At 39.7% G+C, this 24,275-nt stretch overlaps 1 protein-coding gene across 2 annotated transcripts in view; it reads left to right on the forward strand.

Moving 5' to 3' along the window:
* osbpl6 (oxysterol binding protein-like 6) overlaps positions 1 to 23,626 on the forward strand; it is a 33,810-nt gene extending 10,184 nt beyond the window's left edge. The window contains exons 3-23 of one of the 2 annotated variants that reach the window (XM_087803667.1): positions 5,062 to 5,184; positions 5,944 to 5,997; positions 6,552 to 6,665; positions 6,740 to 6,910; positions 7,837 to 7,981; positions 8,047 to 8,150; positions 8,344 to 8,436; positions 9,791 to 9,959; positions 10,762 to 10,883; positions 12,212 to 12,319; positions 12,740 to 12,871; positions 16,009 to 16,096; positions 17,550 to 17,803; positions 17,957 to 18,094; positions 19,652 to 19,715; positions 19,795 to 19,873; positions 19,945 to 20,089; positions 20,149 to 20,293; positions 20,358 to 20,484; positions 21,408 to 21,530; positions 21,599 to 23,626. In XM_087803667.1, the coding sequence (XP_087659793.1) occupies positions 5,062 to 5,184; positions 5,944 to 5,997; positions 6,552 to 6,665; positions 6,740 to 6,910; positions 7,837 to 7,981; positions 8,047 to 8,150; positions 8,344 to 8,436; positions 9,791 to 9,959; positions 10,762 to 10,883; positions 12,212 to 12,319; positions 12,740 to 12,871; positions 16,009 to 16,096; positions 17,550 to 17,803; positions 17,957 to 18,094; positions 19,652 to 19,715; positions 19,795 to 19,873; positions 19,945 to 20,089; positions 20,149 to 20,293; positions 20,358 to 20,484; positions 21,408 to 21,530; positions 21,599 to 21,704 (2,604 nt within the window). In that variant the 3' untranslated portion in view covers positions 21,705 to 23,626. The remainder of the gene's footprint in view (positions 1 to 5,061; positions 5,185 to 5,943; positions 5,998 to 6,551; positions 6,666 to 6,739; positions 6,911 to 7,836; positions 7,982 to 8,046; positions 8,151 to 8,343; positions 8,437 to 9,790; positions 9,960 to 10,761; positions 10,884 to 12,211; positions 12,320 to 12,739; positions 12,872 to 16,008; positions 16,097 to 17,549; positions 17,804 to 17,956; positions 18,095 to 19,651; positions 19,716 to 19,794; positions 19,874 to 19,944; positions 20,090 to 20,148; positions 20,294 to 20,357; positions 20,485 to 21,407; positions 21,531 to 21,598) is intronic. The other variant, XM_087803668.1, reaches the window with a different exon arrangement.
* The last annotated feature ends 649 nt before the right edge of the window (positions 23,627 to 24,275 follow it).

Here is a 24,275-nt window from a genome sequence, read left to right on the forward strand (position 1 = left end):
CAACAGGGTGGTGAGTAGGAAATGGGTGAAATTTGATTTTCTTTTGGAGAACCATCCCTTTAATATTTATTTGTGATGATTTTGAGTTAAAAATTACCATGTGAAACAACACTGAACAACTAATATAATTCCATTTTTAACTCAAAACTGTACAACATGCTCTTTGTCTCACTCCCTCCCATTGAACTCATCACTTCAGTTGCACCTGGTTAGTAGGTTTTATTTATGTATGCAAATGCTATAGATCAGGGGTCCTCGATGTTTTTGCAATATGGGCTGGTTTGATATCTGCATTGTTTTCACTGACCAAGCCTAAAAAAAAACGTGAAAATACATCTCACCATAATGCGGATTCAGCAGGATTCTTGGAATGGCTTCTCTGCAACGAGACGGCCCTGTATAGATTGCGTTTTACTCAATTTATTTTGCGAGTAAACTTGACAGAGAAACGCATCTTGAGTTATGTTAAAGGCTAATGCTACATTAGAGAAAATATTGTCTTTTTTCCCCAAAATAAATCAGCTTTTCAGAGTGGTTTATGAGTGGTTGAAGACTACAGCTATATAACCTCTCTTTAAGAAACTGACTTTTTAATCGTACCACCACACAGTGGCTGTGTACCAAATTGTGCGCTTCTCTGAGTGTACTAGTTTATAGTACAGATTGAGATGCACGTACTTGGCCAGTACACACATTTTAGTGCGATACTACTGTCCCAAATAAAACACTGTAGCTACACACTTATACAATTCTAAATACAAATTAACCGACAGCTTCTGCTACTACTTTTTAATGCTGATAGAAACCGGAAGTTGCAACACTATTGCAGACACTTGACAGCACTTTTCATCAATTGAATGTTATTTAGTTGTCTTTCATTTTGTTATTATCGTTGTTGTGCTTTTTTGTGGTAAAATAAGTGGTAAGTGACGTAGCTTCCGTTTAGCGTCATCTATATCACTAAGATGGCGGTCGTTGAGGCTGAAAAGTGTTGCATCTATCCACACTCAATTTTCTGGCCGTTTGAGTGCGCCAATTTAGTTCCGGGAAAAACTTAAACAGGTCTATATTTCAAGAAAACACTCCAGATAAATATAGTAAATGCCCTAAGTTTAGATAGTAGACTGGGAGCACAGCGATATATACCCTGAGTGTTTCCTGTCTGTGAAGAATGTTTTGCCTATAACTCTAAAAAGGAATTACTCTGAAATAATCTCACCCTTAACCCACATGAGGGTGAATAGAAAACAAGTGTAATTAGAATGTTATCCATTTAACATTGATTTCAGGAGATTTTGAGGAAACACCAGAGCTTGCTTGAAAAGACTCATAGAAGAAATGAAAGTATGTTGTTTTAATGAGATCCAGACCGCATTTTTAAATCAATACACAACACCTACGACTGATCCTCACTTCAAAGACTCGCTCATAAGCAAAAACAGCCACCACATACATGTGCAGGAAAGAAACCATGACAACACAGCAGGTCATTCCTAGTTAGGAACGAAATCTCTTGACTTCATAGAGAACGATAGCCAAGGTGTGTTAATATTCTTCTTGCTGTAAATTTGAGAGACCCCAATTAAATTAAAATGTAACCTGATCCAACACTGGTGCCCAAAATGGTCCCTAACGAATCATAAAAGATAGTTGTTTGAAAACATGTTTAGCCGTTTCTTTGTAAAGTCAATCATGTATGGAAGAACATCAGTGCCATCAGAATATTGAATGGTTTAATTTATTTTTTCAAATATTTCAATTATTCAATATTTGCTATATTTTAGTTTTCATTCTGGCACTCCGAACATTACAAGGGTCTTAGATGTGAACACATAGCGTTTGTCTTTCATAATCACACACCAGAACTCTCCGCTGTCTTCCAGAGAGATGTTAGTGATCACCAGGCTCATGTCGGAGTGAAAGATTCTGTCTTTTTGTCTTAGATAAAATACACGTGATTGTCTTCTACAGTTCGGTTTGTCTTCATGAACCATTGAATCTCATCAGGCTGTTTCCAGTCGCCACATTGTAGAGTCACGTTTTCTCGACCAGTGAAGAACACAACAGCAGACCGGTCAGATTTAAGACACACATACAGGTAGTAATAATTATCCTGACCACTGCGATCACAGTTGTATTCACCTGTGTGGTTCAAGGCCAGTGATGGAAACATCAGAGTGTATTTGTGACTCTCTTCATATTTTATCACAGATTTCATGATCCTCCACACTTATGGTTTGTTTTCACTGATGTCAGAGCAGTTAAGCTCCAGACTCTCTCCCACCTAGCTGTGAATCTACTATAGAGCCATAAAACGCTTTCAGTACTTCACAGCTCTGATGTTTAATAATCGAACGAACCAGAAATTACGCCAAAGTGATGGTTTGTTCTTTACTTGCTGTAGTTTGTACAAGATAAAGATATTTCATCATTGATTAAAGCTAATTCCATACGTCTTGTTCTGTGGTTATATTGACGTAAAGATCATCAGGAGGATGCTCTGCATGCTACTTCCTATTAGCTTTATCAGGTGTGAAGCGTCAACGGAAACTGTTGTTTTTTATTTAATTTAAAATGCTTTGAATTGTTTTATATTGAATTTAAAACGCTTTTAATTGTTTTATATTAAATTTAAACGCCTTGAATTAAAAAATATTGAATAATTGAAATGAAGTTATAACAAATATTGAATAATTGAAATCAATTCAACCTTTTAATATTTGAAAAACAAAAATTAAACCATTTAATATTCTGATGGCATTGATTTACTTCCATAATCCTTACACATCAATACAAATTCAATGGATCACATGGAATTGGTAGGCAGCTGTATTAAGTTAAATGCAGGGATTTGACTTAAAGGTTCAGTAGGAGCCTTTTAGCATGAATGAGTGTGTGATATAAACTATAAAAACAGCAATTCAATGCACTCTTCACGGTGGTATCGGTCCTGTTAGTACTGTTACTATTTTCCATTATGTGTTTGAAAAGGAGTTGATTGTTTTTCAGCAGTTTGTTTTATGACATCATAATGATTTCCTGAAGAATTGGTACTGAGAACTTAAAGTAAAGCCCGTAGCCGAGGAGTTTTATCGACGAACTTCTTGTATTTCTCTGTTCTAGAGAGGTGACACTTTTATCTTCGTTCATTACTGTCACAGCAGCAGACGTCTTGTCACAAGCTTCTCAATCGTGGTGATAACTCAGTCTAAAATGTCCCAAAGGAGTGTTTCTCCTTCCTCTGGCTCATTTGTCGATGGAGACTGTAAATGATGGCGCTGTGAAGGTGTTAATTACCTGTCACATGAATGGAATATTTGTGTACGGCGTCAAATGTGACACGATCCATATGCACTACGCTCATTATCATTTCCATTAATGTCTTTTCTAAAAATTGGTGCTTTTATGAGAGACAATAAAAAGAACCTGAAGCAGAGGTAGAATTTTCTGCTCAATTTATGTAGAGAGCAGGCAGAAAAGAAAGGGAAGCGACCCAACCATGAAGATTTGTTTTAATAGGAAGCAGCAGAAATACAAAATCTGAGGAACTTTATCCTACAAAAGAACATCTCTTCACTTTCTCTGCAAATTAGCTGTACAGAGGGTCAACACTACTTGTGGTTAGACCCAGAATGGAAAGAGCTTTACTTCAGGATGTTTTCTTATATTTCTGCAGATGATTTATTCCACTTTGCAACTGAAGGGATTACGACCAGTTCTTCCAAGTATCTTAAATCAGTGGTTCTTATCTCTTGGGTCTGGATCTACAGGTGTGTTGCGGAGACGCTTTAAAGTGGGTTGCAGACATTTACTTACTGCTTATTCCACAATCGGAGTGCCTAAAGCCTATCCCAGCTGCTTAGGGCGAGAGGCAGGGGATACCCTGAACAAGATGAACAAGAAAAGAGAAAAACATCTATTCATACAAACAATTTTGAGTAGTCAATCAACCTCTTTTAACTCCAGTGTAACCCATGAATTCAGAGGAAGGACATAGAAATGCCATACCGAAAAGACAAACATTGGCTTAAGCTTGTAGCAAACCAGCAAACTTCTTCTGAATTCTGAATTTAGCTTACCCCACGCACGCAATGAATATCATCTACCGGAACTTTTTATTGTAAAATATGACACATTACAAAAAGGGGTTCTTTTAAGGTTACATGAGATTGTTTTGAGCTACACTTATGATATTATCTGTGAATCAGCAACTTAATCAATGACAAGTGGAATTTGTCCAGGAGTCCAATTAAGGCGGTTATTTTCAGTCTATAAAAGGTCGACCGAGAAACGCAATGGGCTCATTCAGCACGATCCGTTTTCTGCAGCGTGTGCTGTATGTGGCTCTTACACTGAATCATTCCACTTTAGCAGTACTTAACGCTAAAGCGGGATCTAGTCATTGATTTGCGGAGAGGAAATATATTCAGTGTTGTTGAAACAAATAGAATTTGTGCATTACTCATTGTTGAATGCGTGGGTTGAACATTGAAAGGAAGTGTGACCTCTGAAGAATTACATCAGCGTAATAGACAGTTAGACCTAGAGAAGCTGCTTCCTGGTTGTCTTCGCTGCTCAAACACGAGCGATTGGAGGTGACGTATGACCTCATTAACTGATCAACCTGCTTAACTGGTCGACACATTAAAGAGTTAAAAATGGTTGAACACTCAGCCTTCACTGAGTACCGTGGCTGAAGTGATTCATTTTGGTTAAGGTTGATGCTAACTTTGGCTCTATAGTCAGTTGCTGAGTCATGATTTAACTTCATATGTATGCCCGTCACCATGGAGACTGACATCTGGTCCATGTTTCCTACAGAAAGTCATTTGTCATGTGATGACAAATAACTTTCTCATTTCGTACCTCCTCCAACGTGATCTGCCGTCTCCCCGCTCTTGGTTAGACTCTTGAAAGAGCCGACTCAGGAAATATGGGCCACAAGTGCTGAACACACAAGAGGAAATTCCTGAAATATTATGAGCAAAAGAAACTTAAAAGAATGTATCTTGCTCAGCGGGACAATAGGGGCACAAAATGATTGTGGATTGTGTCTTCCAGGAGGCAGACAGCTGGGAAATCATCGAAGGGCTGAAAATCGGTCAGAACAACGTCCAGAGGCCAGAGAAGCACGAGGGGTTCATGCTGAAGAAGCGGAAATGGCCCTTGAAAGGATGGCATAAGGTGAGAGCCACGTGTGGAGAACACAACACTAAAGTAAACTAAGAAATAAAATGCTGAAACTAGACTTATAGAGTTTATGACTGCTTTACAGTTTTACTAAGACAAACTCAAAAACACACTTTTATTTTTCAGCTTTCTATCATGCTTAGAGTAAACCAACATGATATAATGGAAACAGCTTTATTCACCTACTATACATATTGTAAATATAAACTTAATTTAGTTGAAATAAAAATAAAAGTATAAATAAAATAGGCTAAATTACAATAATACATATACAAAACATATACAAGCATAGTGCAAAATCATAAAAAGTGGAGATAGTGGCAAGTGACACAGGTTTGATCTGTTTTTAAAGGTAAAATGGCTGGTATTGTGGTTTGAGCACCTGCCTATGGGGGCAGAAGAGGTTCCATGCTCTCTTCATGGTTCTGGACCTTTAAAGTTCTTGGATAGAGGGGCAGAGGGGCATAAATAATCCGCTCAGCAGTCCTCAGTGAGATGATGGGAACTGTTTGACAAATTAACAAAAACAAAAGTTCCACTCCTGCACTTTTATTATTCACTTGTGTAAAGTCAGTGTCCAGGTGCTGTGGTAGGACTGGCACATAGATCAAGAGTAATTGTACAGATATTTTGTAACCTTTGACACATGTTCAGTTGAATCTCGTCCGCGTTTGTGGTCCTCCTATGTCTGCTTTAAGATAAGATAAACCTTAGATGAAGAAACATAATCCTCTGATGATCATTTCTGTGCAGCGTTTCTTCGTTCTGGATAACGGAATGTTGAAGTACTCCAAGTCTCCAATCGATGTAAGTAAACGCAGCATTTCACACAATTAACTGGCAGCCTGGTGTGTTAATTATTTTCTTAATGCAAACGACTAAATTGATCCATACTGTGTCTGGTAGCTCATCATTCATTCAGACAGTATCAGTTCTTACTTAACTTAAGTAGGAATGTAGTGGTAGATCCTCTAAATTGATAGTAAAACGCAACACTTTGGACCACTAAGTTGCTCAAAGGCGCTGGCAATTGAAGGAGAGGTTCAGTGGATTTGATGTTTCTACTCCTAATTCAATTCAAATAATTTCAATTGTATTTTATTTAAGTGTTGAATCATAACATGGCATCTCCAGACACTTTACTATTTACTATGTTACTATTTTAATAGATTTTTGTGGTAGCAACTGGATAGATGGATTATGATGAAAATATTCCCTGAACCGTGTGTAATGAAATCCATTCAAAAGATGCATTTATAAAACATATATTATTTTTAAGTCCGTATCAATCATTCAGATATGTATACTTGAAGGATCAGAACAAACGTACAGTACATATGATCATAAAACATCTTCATCAGATCCAAAAAGGGAAACTTCACGGCAGCATCGACGTCGGGTTATCAGTCATGTCCATCAAAAAGAAGGCCAGACGCATCGACCTGGACACCGAAGAGCACATCTATCACCTGAAGGTAACGCTGACGGAGCCTTTTGCTCATTACTCATGTGAAGAAAAAATTACTTTATAAATTTCTTTTTGGTTTAGGTCAAATCCCAGGATATCTTCGAAGCCTGGGTTTCCAAGTTGCGTCATCACCGGCTCTACCGCCAGAACGAGATTGTGCGTTCTCCTCGGGAGGCCACCACGAGACCGTTCCCTCCACCAGCTGCCATGGAATCCCCGAAACCTACCTCACGCATGGGGCAGGACGGCAAGGTGTGTTGCTCTGGAATAATTAGACCCCAGGGGGCCCGCGGCCTGATCGTGTGTGTGTATTAATCTGACCCTCCTATGAAGTGTGTAGAAATGTTCCTGACAGCTTGAAATAACCCTGCAGAACTGCGCTTCAACATAACTACAAAACATAAATAAAGAACATGTGCAGCCCTGTGGGAATTCATTGTAAACAACCAACTAACATTAGCAACATGAGTCAGGAGGGAGCCACAATCAAAACCTCAAATAGCAGCCGATTGGTTTATTTTAGAACTGACATCTGGGCTTCTGAGGTTTGACTTGATTGGCTAAATTTATGTTTATTTTTGAAACAATATTCTGTTTCTCACAATACACTTTTAGCACACTTGTAATGAAATTCATGTATTTAGTTTCTTAGGTGCTTGCCTGTCATTGTTCGCCTACTTTTGGCCCACTAAAAAGGGAATAACTTATTTAAGATTTTATTTTAAATCCATTTATTTACGTTAATTAATCAAGTAATGCCCCCTTAATAAAATAAACTCTAGAATAAGTTTATTTATTTTTTTATTAAAGTTGTTTCAAATCAAGTTTTCATCGACAAGTTAAATAGAAAATCTTCAATTGTTTATTGATTTTATAAGAAGAAGGGTTGTGTTTAAGTGTTCGGCAGCAGAATCTGCTGTGTTGACATCGTGTGAGACTTCAGAGGTGAGCAAGCGAGTCAACGCGGCTGATTAGCTCTCCTGAACAGCTTAAACCAAACACTGTAATCCTGGAGGCAGAATTAACTGCCACATCCAGAGAGCAAAAGTATTTAAGAACACCTGCACTCACATAAGAGAGCTGCTCATATTCAAGCTTGTTTTCCTGGATATCTAATGCGACTTTTTGCTGTGTTCTGTTCCAATGAACCCTTAATGGCCCAACTGCTCCTTCCACAGCCGACCAAGACGAGCAACCTGTCATGGCCGCCTGTCGCCCCCAGCAGTGGCAGCAGCAGCAGCCTGCCTGTCTCATACAGTAACGGTCAGAGCAAAGTGGTCGCTTGGCTGGAAGAGTCAGAGGAGATGGACAAGTGCGCAGAGGGTCAGTAACATGGCTGATACTGGAGGAATGAACGAAGCCTGAACAACAGTGTGTTTACATTTAAGAGCTTTCAAGGTGCCAGTCGAACCTGACCGAACTGAGCCGGCTGCTGCAGAGTCTGGAGATTTTACAGCGGACGCAGTCAGCTCCTAACTTCACAGACATGCAGGTAGAAAACACAAAAACAACTTTTAAACAAAATAACTCTCCCCGCTTTACTTACTGACCAGCATGTTGCCATCACTGCCACTACATTCATCTCATGCAACACCTGCTCACCACGCGTTCATCTGCTTTCCTGGCTGTTGTGTGCTGTTATTTTAACCAAACTCTGCATATTTTCATCCATGTGTGCCACGTAGACCAATTGTGTAGAATTGTCAAAAAAGGAAAAGCGCTTGAACAGAAGATGGAGAACTAAAAGTGTCGGCAAAGATCCAAAATTCCAGCTCCAGGTATCAATCTTCACATTTTCACTCTTCAACAACACATTTCAATAATCGAAAAACTAAAAATTAAAATGAGAAAGTGTGTTTTATTTATGAGCAACTAGAAAGTCTCAAGATGTCTTTACACCAAACAAGATTTGTAGAGCTACTCGCATCCATGCGGCTTCCAGAAAAAAGACTACTGCTTAGTTGAAAGTCAAAGATCAGAAGAATTTAATTAAAATTCACTGCAACTTTCACCAAACTACAGCTTTTCCAACCGTAGATTTAAATGCTAAAGATGTTGCTTTATATTTGTCACTAGAAACACATTGAAGCTGAAACTCTGCTGCCCCAGATGTGTCACATCTCCCGCTCCCACATCGAAGGGCAACACTTTTCAACTCAGCATAACCTCTACATTGCGTTTACTGCGGATACAAAGAGAAATATCGCTGGGGGTGAAAATACCAAATCCCAACTGGTGAAGTTTAGCAAGTTATCAAGCCGTTAGCAACGCCAGATGGTAGGGCTGTGTATTTGCAGGAATCTGGCGATAAAGTACGTATCAAGATACAGGGGCAACAATACAATATATTGCGATACTGTAGGCACAAGGATATATTTGTAGTATTGGTCGACTCTGGTGTTGCAGAATTTACAGACTACATGACTTTTGATGAAGTTGTAACTGCTTTCATTTGTTTTGAAAATATGTTCAAATATCAGCTTTTTAAAATTTTAATTGTGTTATTGAAGCGATATATCGATATAGCTTGGCAACTGTGCCTGACAAGTCATTGACCAATTCTTCAAAACCACATTGAATCCAGATGGAGCTGCAGATAATAACCTAAATTGAATCAGCCATTCCATCACCCTGTGTCACCATTCCCTTATAGTTTAATCTCAACACACACATTAAGAAGATTCCATTTATTTTCCTAACAGATAAAGAACATTGCTACTTAAGGACCTCCTTGGTGGAGCATGCTAACCAGCTGTCAAACTTATTTGAAGATAACAAAGCGAGAGCAGCCACTAAATATTTTTTCAGTCAGAAAGTGAAACTTGGAAGTCGTATACATGCTCCTTAAAGAGGATTAACTGCTACACACTGACAAATTGTCAGTATTTGCGGAACTATTGTCCAAAATAATATTATTAAAAATAAATAAAAAATTGGATGGTGTTTACATCTTGTCATGAGCATTAAGGTTAGTGGAGTCAAACAGTCGTGACATCTGAAAACACATTTTTGCTCTTGTGGCTTCTCATGGAACGCTCACACCAGCCTGCTTTGTCTCACACTGTGACAGAATCTTAGAAACGTTTAGACAAACACGCTCGGACAACACTCTCCTTTCTTCTGCTCCTTCAGGTTCCTCACTCCGCGAGCATGTCTCCGGTCCGCCTCCACTCGTCCAACCCAAACCTCTGCGGTGAGCTGGTGGACTTCCAGCCCTCCGTGTCACGGCTCACCGACAGCGCGGAGAGTGCCAGCGACTACAACAAGCTTCAGGAGGAGTTCTGCACAATTGCACAGGAAGGTGTGAACAGATTTGAACTTGCTTTACAGTAGTAACGCTGCAGTATTACCTTTCTTCAGCCTCCTGGCATTGATGTGTTGAAATACTCGAGGAAACATACATACATAAAATTGGATAAGCCCCGTTTGTTAACCTTAATATTACAATTATTGATTTCTAAAGGTGGGGTAGATGTTCTTCAAATCCTTCAAATCATATCGAGGTTATCAGTTTAAATAACACTATATCATAGAAGATGAAGCAATGAGTGGGTGAGGAAAATCTCCTTTTTAACAGGCAGAAACCTCAAGCAGAACCAGACTAGTGTTGGTAGTGAGAAGAGACAAAGGGGGAAGAAGAGAGACGGAGAGGGTGGAGCAAAGAAGGGGGCACAAGTTTTATTTTGATGCTTGTATCGTAGTTTTAGAAGGATTTTAATCAATAAAAAAATATAAGTGTTCGGGGAAAAACCTTTTAGCTGATGGATACGGAGATACAATATAGTTGTTAGTCTGTGTAAACTTTTATATTTGCGGCGTCTTTTATTTGAGGGGACGGTCTTTTATGATACGTTTTGGAAGCTTAAGAGAAGACATGAAGCATCATGAGTCAGCTGAGACTGCTGTGGGGACGTGACATTATTACGTAAACGTCTCCATGTCTTTCCAAGTGTCGCTCACGTAACTATCTGTCACCTGATTCTTTCCCTGAGATCAGTTTTTCACATTTCATTCCAATTGCTAAACCCTTTCACATGTTTACGTGACTTTCAAACCACATGGAAATCATTGTTATAAAAAGGTGATTTCTGGATGATTTACAGTCCACTCGCTGCTCAAGTCGGCCTTCAACACCGTGGCGATAGAGAAGGAAAGGATCAAGCAGATCGTGTCGGAGCAGGAGCAGTGTGACCAGATCAACTCTCTCAGGAAGTCTCTGTCACAGGTGAGGAGCTACTGTCGGCGTCTGTCCGTTAGCAAAGTGACACATTTCAAAAGTTTAAAGGCACCAAAATGCTGTGATAAAAGTATCTTAGCTCGACCACGCTGTTCCTCTCCCTACACTCATTAAAAATGAGATGAAAGCTGCGTCGAGGAAGTCATGAAGTCAAATCATCTTCTCTCGCTTTCATGGTTGAAAGATAGAAATGTGCTGAACACTTGAACTCTGCTGCTCAAGGGTTGCGTCATCTGTTGCTCTTACAATTGTTGTACTGGTTTCCTGCTTTAATTAAACTTTTGTGTGACCACGTTATTAGATTTCTAATAAAAAACGTCCAGAGGCATCTGCTGGTGTCTCCAATCTCAAAAGTGAAATAATGTTTTTTACATTTTCAATGATGTCAGCTTCACAAAATCACATCATGGTCAGCTGCTTATCATTTTGTTGAGTAGTTATGGATTCAGTTTTGTACTTTTAAAGAACATAGTCTGAGGTTCAGGGTGAATTAAAGTTATATTTGTTGATTTGTTTATACCAGGGAAAGAATCACAATCTTTGGAGGTTTAATAGAGGTTAATCAATTTTAGGCCAAATTTCCATTTGAATTACCATCCGTCCAAATCAATATTGTTGTAATTTAGAAATTAATTATTGTATTTATAATTTGAGATAGACAAAAAATGTGTTTTACTATTTACTATTACTATTTGTTGCACTACAGCTTGAGGCCAGCAGCGACATCATACTTAATACTTAATCATAACAGCGTCAATATGACATCAGGGCTGGAATATCACACAAACACATCAATCTATAATATAGGCTGTTCAAGCAACACTTAATTTCCAGAGAAAACCCATCAATAATGTCTCATTCAGCATTAAAAGTAGGCAACCAAGAAAAGTAAAATGTAATGTCCTCAACCAAATCTTTCATTTCTCCTTCAGCCATGGTGTATATTTTGAAATATTCTTTGCTGCTAACGAAGTGTTTATCCAATCACAGGGCACGTACATGTACAGTTTACGTGAGGCCAGCTAGCTACTCATTACTGACTAGAGTGCTGATTGGCTAGCACATTTGATACCACAAACCTGATTGGATAAATGCCATTGACATCACTAGCTAGCTTCAACACGATTGCATTAAAACTCTTAACATTATATTTGACAATTGGAACAGCACAGCCAAGTATATATGATATCATCTAACATACAACATACATCTTCTATTCGAGTATGTTGACACAAGTCACTTGGCAATTTCGAGTTCAGTGTTCTTGTGTCATGTGACGTCGCCGGACTTCCCTCTGCGAATCTGTCTTCATTCAGGCCTTGTCGCAGAACGCAGAGCTCCGGACTCGCCTCAACCGCATCCACTCCGAGTCCGTGCTGTCGGAACAAGTCGTCAGCGTCAACATCATCTCCACGGCAGACGAGGTGAGCGAACGTGACGTAACAAGGCTGTTTTTCTACCTCTTGATGGATTAACGCATCCAAGAGCGACTCTTCAGCGATGCCGGTGTTTACTTCCTGCGTTCGTCAATGTTTTCATTGATTTGCATCCTGTGTATCCTTGTGATTGATGGCTTTTCCAGTTGACTCCGACTTCCTGGAATAAATGATCACGCGCGCAGGCGTGCGGGTTAATTGGTAAAATGACTGATCACAGACTTAATCTCTGCCGCAGAATAGACGCGACATCAATCAGTCCTGGTGGCGGAAAACGTTGAGCAATACGAAGAATCGCGTTTCTCACTTCTGCAGATTATTATCTGTGAATTTAGCTGTTGTAGCAAAACATTTGGTTTTTTCCGACGTTGTTGTAAAATCCTACACGCTTGTTTGTTTTCTCCTCAGGCGGTGGAGCAGATGGGGATTCCTCTGACTCAGCAGGCCTCTAATGAGAGTCGTCTCTCCATGTCGGAGTCTGTCTCCGAGTTCTTTGACGCCCAAGAAGTGCTGCTGTCAGCCAGCTCGTCAGAGAATGAGGTAAGAGTTGTGTGCAGAGAAGGAGGATCAGATCGCCGCAAAGTAAATCCTTTAGTGACGACGCACACAGGGCTTGACATATCATCATAAAGTAATGTTACCGGTAGTTTAGTTTTCAGTTCAGGAATGTTTCAAGTCCTACCACAGCAGCTAAAAACAGCTGATTTACGAAGAAATAATAAATTCCAACTAAAAACAAGCATCCACTCAAACCCAGAAAAGGGTCAACCCACAAGAATATTCAGCACTTTTCCTTTGTACATCCAAATCAATATGGAGTTCAGCACAAACAGGTTCATCCCTTTCCACGTCCTCATTTAAATATGTCAATCACGTTTAAATCAACCAGAACCTGGGTTTCAGCTCTACGTGACCAGAAGAAAACAAGATGAAAAAACATGAATTTAAACTGGATTAATAGTTTCTATTTGTTAATTTTTTTTAAAATATATATAAAACATGGATCACACTGTTGTAAATGAGTTCAGACGGACTCCAGTGTTAATGTTTATATTTTACATTTGGGGTTATAAAATTTATAAAACTATGAACAATACTTTTCTCACAAAGACGATGAGGGGCTTTTCATCTTGAGATTAATTTGAACAAAAATAAGACTGCAAAACAGTAACATAATGCGCTAACTAATGATGACAATCCAAAGATTAACTGATCTTCCATGTGATTCGATTTTTGGGCTCACATGCTCAATACAAACACACACACACACAGACACACACACACAAACGTATCCGTATTACATTTTTAGAATGTGAATATCCTGGTTGCACAAAGCGTTTTATTTTGGACTTTCTGGATCCACAATTGATGTTTACCGCTGACGTCCTGCCCGAATGTTCCATTTTAATGGAGGCTCAAAATAAAAGAACGTCTACTACGGCTCTAATAGAGTTAAAGCCATCAGATCATTCTGTTCGTTTTATTATGAAAACAAGCCTATAACTCTTGCACTTACTTTATGAACCGAGTGAAATGGCTGGTGAAAAACATTCAATATAAAATAATAATGTGGTCATAATCACCAAGGATCAGAATGAGAAAAATATTTCTAGGTTTGCAATTACTTTAATAGCCAGCCGTGTCATTCAAACACGAGTTGATTTTTTTAATCAATGTTTATCAGTAATGAGTCTCTGATGTGCACTTCTCAACTAAGTGCTGCCAGAGTAACAGACATGTGAATATGACAGCTATAGACCCATCGAGAAGTCATTTTCACACTCTTTTCATTCTTGATCGGAACATGGAAAAGGTGGAAAAGTACATGCACTTACACTCTTAGTCCATGAAGCCCCTGGACACTGACTTGTCAACCAGAGGAGACGTTTTTTATTGCGAATATGTCAAATACTTCAAATTCTACATCTCGTGCTTGAGTCTGTTTACACGTCTCACTGTGTTATAAAGTTGAAAAATCAAATTTATCTTGGAATAACAATGACTCAAGCCGTTAAATCAGAATAAAGTCGGGACACTTGTGTAGAATTGCGGCAGTTAAACGCTTGAGCAGCTCGGCCCAGACTTTTTATGGATATTCTGATATGAAAACAATTCAGCTCCGTGTCGACCTCCCTCAGAGTGACACCTCTAAACACATGCAGTCCCCGAAGAGCCATTAGTTTGGTCGTCCTGGTGGCGAACGTTGAATCTGGTTGACAGATCACTCTCCTGAGAGATGAATCGCACCTTCGCTGCAGCTCAGGGAAGAGCAATCTATTCTCTCAAGGAGGCTCCGGAGTTGTTGAGACCATGGTGGGGGGCCGGTCCACAATAGAAGCGTTCTGGTGTCATAACAGGTTTTACGAGCAGAGCCGTAAAGTCAAGTGAATGGGGGATGAAGTAGACCAGGTGCTAAGAAATAACAAATTCCGTTAAAAAACTGTTTTGTTTTGTTTTCTAAACCTTTGTTCTCCAACACCGTCCAACCATCTGTGGTGTCCAAGTGGTCAGTGCAGCTCGACAGGTTTCAATATTAACGGAAACTTGGAAAAAAACAAAAAAGACAAATGTTGTTGAGCGCAGAAAGGAAATAACAGGGTTCCCCAGGAATACGCAATCGTCCAGGGGTCGATATGATTGTTTTACTCTCTCTGCTGTCAGACTAGACTTGTCGAGTCAATCAAACGTGATGCTAACATGAGGGGCTGCTGAAGACATTTTGATGTGCTAGACAGGGGTTTACATCAACCCACATCTCTGGCGGCAGCAATGTACCATTTAAACATGTTTTGTTGTGTATTAGAGGATTTATTTTTCTTATTAATTTGGGCAAGTTTTATTTTGTGAGTTTATACTAAAGACTATCGTCCAGATCTGGCGACGCTTCTTGGCTGCTTGGAAGCAATACAATTCTACAGTATCAAAGAAACCTACTATTCAATTTCTCCCAGTTTACATGAAAAGAAAAAAACCTACACTTTAACATATCGTTTTCTGTGATGAAAACACATTTTGAGAAAATTATGTGCTTTCCACTCTTATAAATGTGGAACTGAGGAACAGCTCTGTAGACACTTTATCTCATTTAATGTGATCATATGTTTTGAATTATTATTTGCATTAAATAAATTAGGATTAATTCCCAGCAAAAGACGATAAGGATATTTTAATTTTGTAGTTCTTTTACTTGATGAGGTTTCATGATACAGTGTCATAATGATATGGTTTCAGAGCCAAAGATAACAGAGCAGATAGTTCCATCTAGTGGGCGTTTGAAAATGAGGCGACTGTATCATGAAACCTCATCAACCCAAGTCGTGGGTAATTAGAGTCTGTTTCTAGTTGTGCGTGACTTAAGTGAGAGCCAGGAGCGCCAGTCAGAGTTGAACTTTGCCCCGAGGTCACACGGAGAACATCGCTTTAGTGAAGTGGCTGAATTTCTTCTCCCCTGCAGCATAAGTGGCCTCTTCATGTTTGCTAAATATAAAGCTAATCTCTGGATTCTCTCACTCCACTGCACTGAGACAGTTCGGCCTGCTGCAGTTTGGTGGCCGGCGGCGTGCCGCAGTCATCGTGTGTGTCTTTGTGTGCGTTTGTGTGTTTAAGACCTCTTATTGTACCATCAGTGTCTGTGTCCGACGCTGCTGACTCACCGCTTGTACCTGCTCCCCTCACAGGGCTCAGACGATGAGTCATACGTCAGCGATGTGAGCGATAACATTTCCGAGGACAACGCCAGCGTGACCGATAATGTCTCCAGACAAAGTATGTCCAACTCTTTGTTAAATGTACTTAGAGAGTTTCTTCTTCTGCGTCAAACCAACACCACACTTTCAGATCATTCGTCTGCGAGACTGCAGTGTGAGGATGGAGTCTCACCTCAACGTCTCTGAAACAATCTGAGCATATGAACTCAAACTGGACTTGATTTTCGTTTTTTTTTATTGCTGTCATGAGCAATAAGAATCAGGAGTGAAGTGACCCGGTCAGTTATACAATCACACCAGTTTGCCGGAAGAACAAGCCGGGAGGTCGTGAACATGCATCACATGCTGGAGCTCTTGAGCCAGCAGTGAGTCAGTGTCCGACTACAGACTGCTTTGAATCTAAGGAAGTTTGAAACAAGAAGAATACATTTAAAATTGTAGAAACAAAGTATACATTTCAAATGTTATTAATTCGAAAGTAAAAAAGGTTTTTTAAGAAAATAATTTCTTTATTATATGAAATACAAATTGTTGTCTAATTGATTTTAAGATCGATTTATTTGTACATTTTTGTTCACCTTTTTAAAATTACATTAACAAGATTTTAATAAACCTAGTTCAGGGAATCCACAGGGTGTTTAAATGTCTATATATTCCCCATAACAATTATATTTATTTTAAACAGATTTATACATGTTTTATAAAGGTCTAAATGGGTTTTTTTTTAAACTTAAACTTAAGTTTGAAATATTTTAATCTGAAAAGATAACAGTGATAAAAAAATAGTCAGAGCAGAATTATTTCAAGTTGTAAAAGACTGACAATAGTTTTACAATTTAAGGCTCCAGTAAAAAAAAAGTAAAAAGAAAACACCACCTTCCACAAAAAAATGGGTCTTGGATTGTATCCATTATCCATTGGAATGAAGCTGGACTCACTGGTGACAGTTGCTGAGAGGATATCATTGAACAAACTACTGTCCATCATGGATGATGACAGTCATCCTCTGAACACCGTCATCAGTGAGCAGAGAAGCAGAATGAGTGCACGAATGCTCCTACCCAGGTGCAAAACAAATAGACTCAGGGACTCATTCATCCCTCGGGCTATTAAATTGTACAATTCTGAGTTCGGGGGCAGGAGTGGAGTGAAAGTATCTGGATGTTCTGTTCCATGTTAGTCTTTGTATCTTTGTCTTTGTTGTTTTTCTTTCCTTGACCTATGTCCTTTGTCTTTGTCTTTAGACTTAGATTGTGTCATCTTGTTCTTCCTCTTTATGTTCTTCTTATTTTATTTTTTATGTATTATTTTTTATTGTTTATCAAAAATTGCTGGCTATTGGTAAAAAACAATTTCCCAAAGGAGACCTCCTGAGGGATCAATAAAGTTTTACCTTACCTTACCTTACCTTACCTTATTATGGCCTTAAAAAGATAAGAAAACATTTAAGGATGGTTTAATTAACACTTTTAATTGTTTTCATCCTGAGCTTGTACTTATTATTCTTTCAGTGGCGAACGGAGACTTTGCTGGCTGTGCCTTTAGAAACGGACGCCGCACCTGCCTGCCGGCTCCGTGTCCCGACACCAGCAACATCAACCTCTGGAACATCCTGAGGAACAACATCGGGAAGGATCTGTCCAAAGTGTCCATGCCGGTGGAGCTGAACGAGCCGCTGAACACGCTGCAGCGCATGTGTGAGGAGCTGGAGTACAGCGAGCTGCTGGACAAGGCGGCTGAAACCGAGGATCCTTTTGAGCGCATGGTAAACCTTCATCACCGTATCATTATCCCTGGAGTCTGACACACAATTTCTGCCCCCTTATATATAACGCTGATGTTTGGCTCAGCCGTGACAAAGCTGGTTAATACCACCTCGCTAATCCTATCTTGTTATTGTCGCCGTGTTTTGACTCAGGTTCTGGTCGCTGCGTTCGCTGTCTCAGGCTACTCATCCACTTACTACAGAGCAGGAAGTAAGCCATTCAACCCGCTGCTGGGGGAGACGTACGAATGTATCCGAGAAGACAAGGGCTTCTGCTTCTTCTCTGAACAGGTACACCAGGTTTTCACAAACCTAGAACCTTCACCTTAAATTTTTGTACATCTTTCTATCTCTCAATGTCATTCCGGACCCCTGTCCGTGTCACTTTTCGCAGGTGTCAAACTGGTCCAGAAAAGGGCCGAGACGGTGCAGGTTTTGGATCTAACCATTCAGGCACATATAGTTGAACCAATCAGGCGTCTGGATACAGTAATCAATTGATTGTCAGTCAGGTGTTGCTTGTTTAAGCCGACACCTGATTGGTTAACTCATTTGTGCTTGACTGGTTGGATCAAAAATCTGTACCGTCTCGGCCCTTTTCTGGACCAGTTTGACACCCCTATATATGTTCTGTAAATCCACATCTGTCCATCTTTACATCCACACGTACGACAGTCCAAATATACAAACATCTGTCCATATGTTTATCCAAAAGTCTGTTTTTACGTCTGTCGGTCAATACATGTCTGTTCATCTGTCCAGATATACATTAGTACTGAGTATTTCCAAGGCCCACGATTTTTTTCGCCCACAATAATAATGGTTTCACTGGAAATTAAAAATGTTAAATTCACATGAATGACAGCCAAGTTGTTCTGTGCAGTGGTTCTTCTAAACAAACACTGAAAACACAATTATACAATAAGTGATGTTGATGATATATCAGGAAGAATGATGCAAAAAAACAACATTTAATCACAATATATTTGTCTCAGAAAATTAACATATTATTTAATAATAGATATAATAATAATGATGCAGAATATACAGTGCTTAAATTATCAACTTTACTCTGAACATTGGATAATCGTATTGTTTAATGTAAACAACATCATCTTCTGGACGTGAAAATAAACATTCCAAGCACTGAATTATATGAGAAACAACTTGGTTTTGACACGATTAATCCATTACTCTATATATCAAAATTCATAAATCAAACGTGTTTTACTACGATGTCACCGCTGACATGTTGGAGACTCTTTGCTTGGCGCCACCGCGTGGAGGCTTGAAGTAGTGACTCAGTTAAACAGAAGCGTTTCAAAAACTTCTTAGACCAGCTGTATATTCATAATTTAAATACGTGGCGTCAATGTATTGATAACAGTTCTAAATATGGCGATGAATTGTAGCATCACTGTTTAGGCACACACTTAATATAAGGGGTGACTATTGGCAAGAACTGGCGGGACAGAACTTATCGCTGTATGGGGGCAACGATACAATATATTGAGATACTGTAGGAAAAAGTTTATATTTGTAGTATTGACCGAGTACTTGATATCAATACAGTAGCATTAACAGGGGTAAACGATAGATTGATGTATCATTGTTTTCTTACATCACTAAAGAATATTTATCTGTATGTTTTTTTCCATCACTACATTTAATTGTGTCTTTATTATGTAGTGAAATTATCATCATAGGTGTTGCTTGTTTGAATGTCTTAAATCAATCAAATCCATCCGATCGAATCCGTCCAAGAACAAGAATTCTATAGCGTGCTGCACATCTTGAATCCTTCAGTGTGTGTGTGAATAATTCAGCGTGTGTTTGATGTACTCTCAGGTGAGCCACCATCCTCCCGTCTCCGCCTGCCACTGTGAATCCAAGAACTTCACCTTCTGGCAAGGTGGGTCGTCATGCAGCACCATCTTCAGAAGAACTCGTCTCACTTTTTGGGTTTGATTATTTTTTTTCTTTCATTTCAGACGTGAGATGGAAAAATAAATTCTGGGGGAAGTCCATGGAGATTTTACCGATCGGAACCATCAACCTGATGATTCCCAGGTAACCATAGAGACAGGAGACGCAAGTAGTCTCTGGGTTCTTTGACCCACTTGCAAAAACTCTCCGTCCAGGTTCGGAGATCAGTACGAGTGGAACAAAGTCACCACCTGCGTCCACAACATCCTGAGTGGCCGCCGCTGGATCGAGCACTACGGAGAAATCACCATCAGGAACACGAAGAGCAGCGCTTGTCTCTGCAAGCTTACCTTCGTCAAGGTAGGTCGTGGACGAGAGTGTCTTAGGTCGTTCCTCGCCTGACCCTTTTTGTTCTGAAGGGAAACTACTGGAGCTCGAACGTGAACGAGGTCCAGGGGTTCGTGATGGACCAGGAAGGGAAAGTGATCCACAGGCTTTTCGGGAAATGGCACGAGGGCTTGTACTGCGGAGTTCCACCTTCTGCTAAATGTGTCTGGAGGCCAGGTGGGTTCCGGTCGCCCTCGAGTTGCAGCAGAGACTCATCCTGTCTTTGTCCGTGTGGCTCCAGGTTCCATGCCCACGGACTACGAGCTCTACTACGGCTTCACGCGATTTGCCATTGAGCTCAACGAGCTGTGCCCGGAGCTGAAGGATGTGCTGCCTCGGACGGACGCTCGCTTCAGACCCGACCAGAGGTGCCGATGAAAGTCTTTACCCAGTTAACACTTGTGTTGTCACTGTGGCCCAAAAACAAATGGGTTTTCCTTGACCAGAGGCAACACAAGGGATACTACAAACACTCCTGTTGTGTTATCAGTTTTATCTTGACCTTTAAAGTATATACTTTATTGAATATTGTTTTGATTGTTTAAGCGCTTTGTGACCCTGGTCTGGAAAAGCGCTATATAAATAACAATTACTTACTTACTTACTTACATTTGTATTCGGGTCACATTGACCCAGAGGCAACACAAGGGATACTAGAAACACATTTGTATACAGGTCATATTGACCCAGAGGCAACACAGGGGATACTACAAACACATTTGTATTCAGGTCACATTGACCCAGAGGCAATACAGGGGATACGACAAACACAATTGTATTCGGGTCATATTGACCCAGAGGCAACACAGGGGATACTACAAACACAATTGTATTCGGGTCACCTTGACCCAAAGGCAACAAGAGGGGTGATCATTGACTGCCATAGATCTCTTCCAGAGGATCTAGACTACTGTTTCACAAAATATCATAACATTTAAATGTATAATTTTATAGAAAAAGGTTATTTAAACATCATATTTTAGATATGTCTCATTAATGACGCCAGATTTTTGATGCTTTAAATAAAAAATGATCCCAAGTTACAATCAATCACGGCCACAGATCTGGTCTGAAAAATGTAGACTTGTCTCCCCCAAAAATATCTTAACAAATGAATGTAGTATTGTAGAGAAATAATGAGTTAAATCACCATATTTTAACCATCTTAGTCATTGTCAAAGATGAGGGGTTCATGCTATAGCTCTAGTCAGTTCTCAAACGTGGCAGCCGTGCAGCTGATAAACGAGAACATCATTCTGGGAGGTTCCTCTGACATCAGTGCTGCTCACAGGTATCTGGAGGAAGGGAGCGTGGAGTCTGCGGCCTCAGAGAAGCAGCGCATCGAGGACCTGCAGCGGACGAGGCGGCGGTGGAACGAGGACAACAACGTCCGTCAGGAGCCGTGCTTCTTCAAGTAAGTCCTTCTCCTTCCTCCGCCGCTGCTAATCAGTTGTCGCCACAATGACCCCTCGTCTCCTGCAGGAAGGTGGTGGACCACCGGGAGAGGTGGGTCTCCAACAACACCTACTGGGATCTGCGGAAGAACCCGGGCTTCATCAACATGGACGCCACCGTGAGTCTGTGGTAGAGCGCGGGTCGGCGCCGCTCATCATCTATGCACAACGAAGACGAAAGAAAGAGGAGGCAGACGTGCATGGGAAAAAACGACGCCGCCGTCCATCCCTCCAGTCATCGTCACGGCAACATCAGATAGACGTCCTGCATGAGTAGAGCAGCTTTCACTGGCGTCAGCCATATTTAATAGATCAGTGTCGTAGAGAAAATAGTATTTTTATAAAGTGACGGCAGATTTTATTGAAAATATCGTCCGGCTGGGCGACGTTATTTATTTTTTTGAAACTCTCCTGGTGAGTGTGACGGCAGCGACAAACACTTATTATTCTCTGATCAAGTCACTCCACACTCCTGCTCAGACTTTGCCGTCAACATGGTCCAGAACCGAGGTCCATACAAGCTCATCAGTCATCAACACGTGCGGCTAAATTCAGATGGACGGAAATATTTTACGCAATTAAAAGTACTTTTACTTCAACAAAATTCTACGCAAGTACAAAGTAAATGTACCCGTTAAAAAGTATTTTATACTAAAAGTACTTTTAAAACTAACCGAGTTAAAATTATTCTTAACGACATACAAGTCTACTCAAGTGAAGTATTTAAGTTTAATATAATAATTTAAATTAACTTGGAGTAAAAACTGCAGGTTTGAATTGATTTGTTAAATCAAATTTTATAAATGTCAAAATAAATTAATAAGAATGAAGGTACATCAGTGCCATTAGAATATATTTATATGTTAAAAGAAATGAATTGAAAATAAATAAAATTCATTGATTTCTCTATTGAAAGGTTGAATTTGTTTTAACTTAATTATGTAATTCAATTCGAAAAGGTTTCTAAACTAACGTTTTATATTAAATTTAATATCCCACACTTTTTTTAAATTATTGGAATGAGTAAAACAAAAACGTTTATTTAAAGAAAAAACAAATAAACCTTTCAATGTACAAACTATTGAATTATTGTTGAATTATTTAAAAAAAAACATTTCAAAATGTTAAACATTAAACTCAACCATCCAATATTCTGATGGAACTGGTAAACTCCATAATCAAGATATATAAATACTTCAATATAATTATGACTCCATCGACTTAACAGCCAGTTCTCCCGCTTTTTAGGAACGACTTAGTGTTATTGAATTATAAACATTCAAAATGATTTGTTATTTTAAATGATGAAAATAACTCATGACAAACCTGACTTAAATTATTGAAAATGTATAAGCATGGATCTGACCTCACACTCAAGTGGAGCACCTCACCGGGGGACCTACTTCTTCTCCCCTGACTCGAGAACAAGACCCCCCCGAGATGCTTCAACTTCACCTCATCTCACCTTTAAGCTCCTCAAGTTCAACGGGACACCCTCACGGTCAAGCCGGCTCCTACAAAATGAAACATCATTTCCACTCCGCTAGAATAGACTTGCAATGAGAGTCACCAAGGCCTCAGACTTAGTGCTCACCTGTAAACAAGCGTGGAGGCAGATCCTCGTGGAAGCCTGCGCATCGACGATCCATTCAGGCAGCTACTTCATCTTTTCCTCCAGCATTTGAACAAAACAGCTTCCTGTGCCGTTGAGCTTGGCTCCGCCCTCCCAACGATGACGCTTGTTTTCACTCGCTGTGCCTTAAGAAGAGGTTGACGCTCGCGGTGGTGGTGGAGGACGACACCGACACTGTAAATACAGCACTGACGAGTAGCTTCATCACCTCCACCCTGCATGTCCAGACATCGCCTGCCAATGATTGTTGCTGATGCCTTACAAGGTTTCGTTTGACCACTTTTCCTTTTGTGCGGTCGAGCGTTGACACACCGGACTGACGGGGAAAAACCTTCTAAAGTGCAATTTCAACTGAGAACATATCTGTCATGGACGCCACACTGCTGCTACGTAGAGCTCCTTCGAATAAACGTCCAGATTCCACAGTGTGTCCCTTCTTCACCTCACAAAGACATGTGTGACGACAAATGTTAGCATTCTTGATCCCAGTTACCTAGGACCAGAGGGACACCCTGTCTAACTACAAAACAAGAGCAAATAAATCATAGCAAACAACTGTGCAATTGCCTGTTTGATGCCTTGGCTCCTGTAAGGGTTTGAGTGATGTCAACTGAGTGCAAGGTCACTTAAAGGTACATTGTCATTGTAATAACTCTTACAAGGTGGAATGTAGAACCTACTTGAGCGACAATTTATTCAATTTACTGAAGAAATTAAGCTTTTTTTTCTTTCTTTTTTTTAATGTATTACCAAAGGCAATAGTTAAGTTGATGACAATTTGGCTAAAGTAAATATGTAGAGATTTGAGTATACAAAACATGCATTACATTTTAAGGTAAGGTAAAACTTTATTGATTTGAAATTGTTTATTCCAATAGCCACAGAAAATACAGCAATTTTTCAAAAAAAGAAATCAAAATAAAATAAAATAAGACAAGAACATAAAGAGAAAGAACAAGATGATACAATCTAAGACAAAGAACATAGATCAAAGAAAAACAACAAAGACAAAGGATACCAAGACTAACATAGGACAGAACATTCAGATACTTTCACTCCACTCCTGCCCCCC

The sequence above is a fragment of the Callionymus lyra genome, chromosome 12 (assembly GCF_982586985.1).
Source record: "Callionymus lyra chromosome 12, fCalLyr1.hap1.1, whole genome shotgun sequence".
Lineage (NCBI taxonomy): Eukaryota > Metazoa > Chordata > Actinopteri > Syngnathiformes > Callionymidae > Callionymus > Callionymus lyra.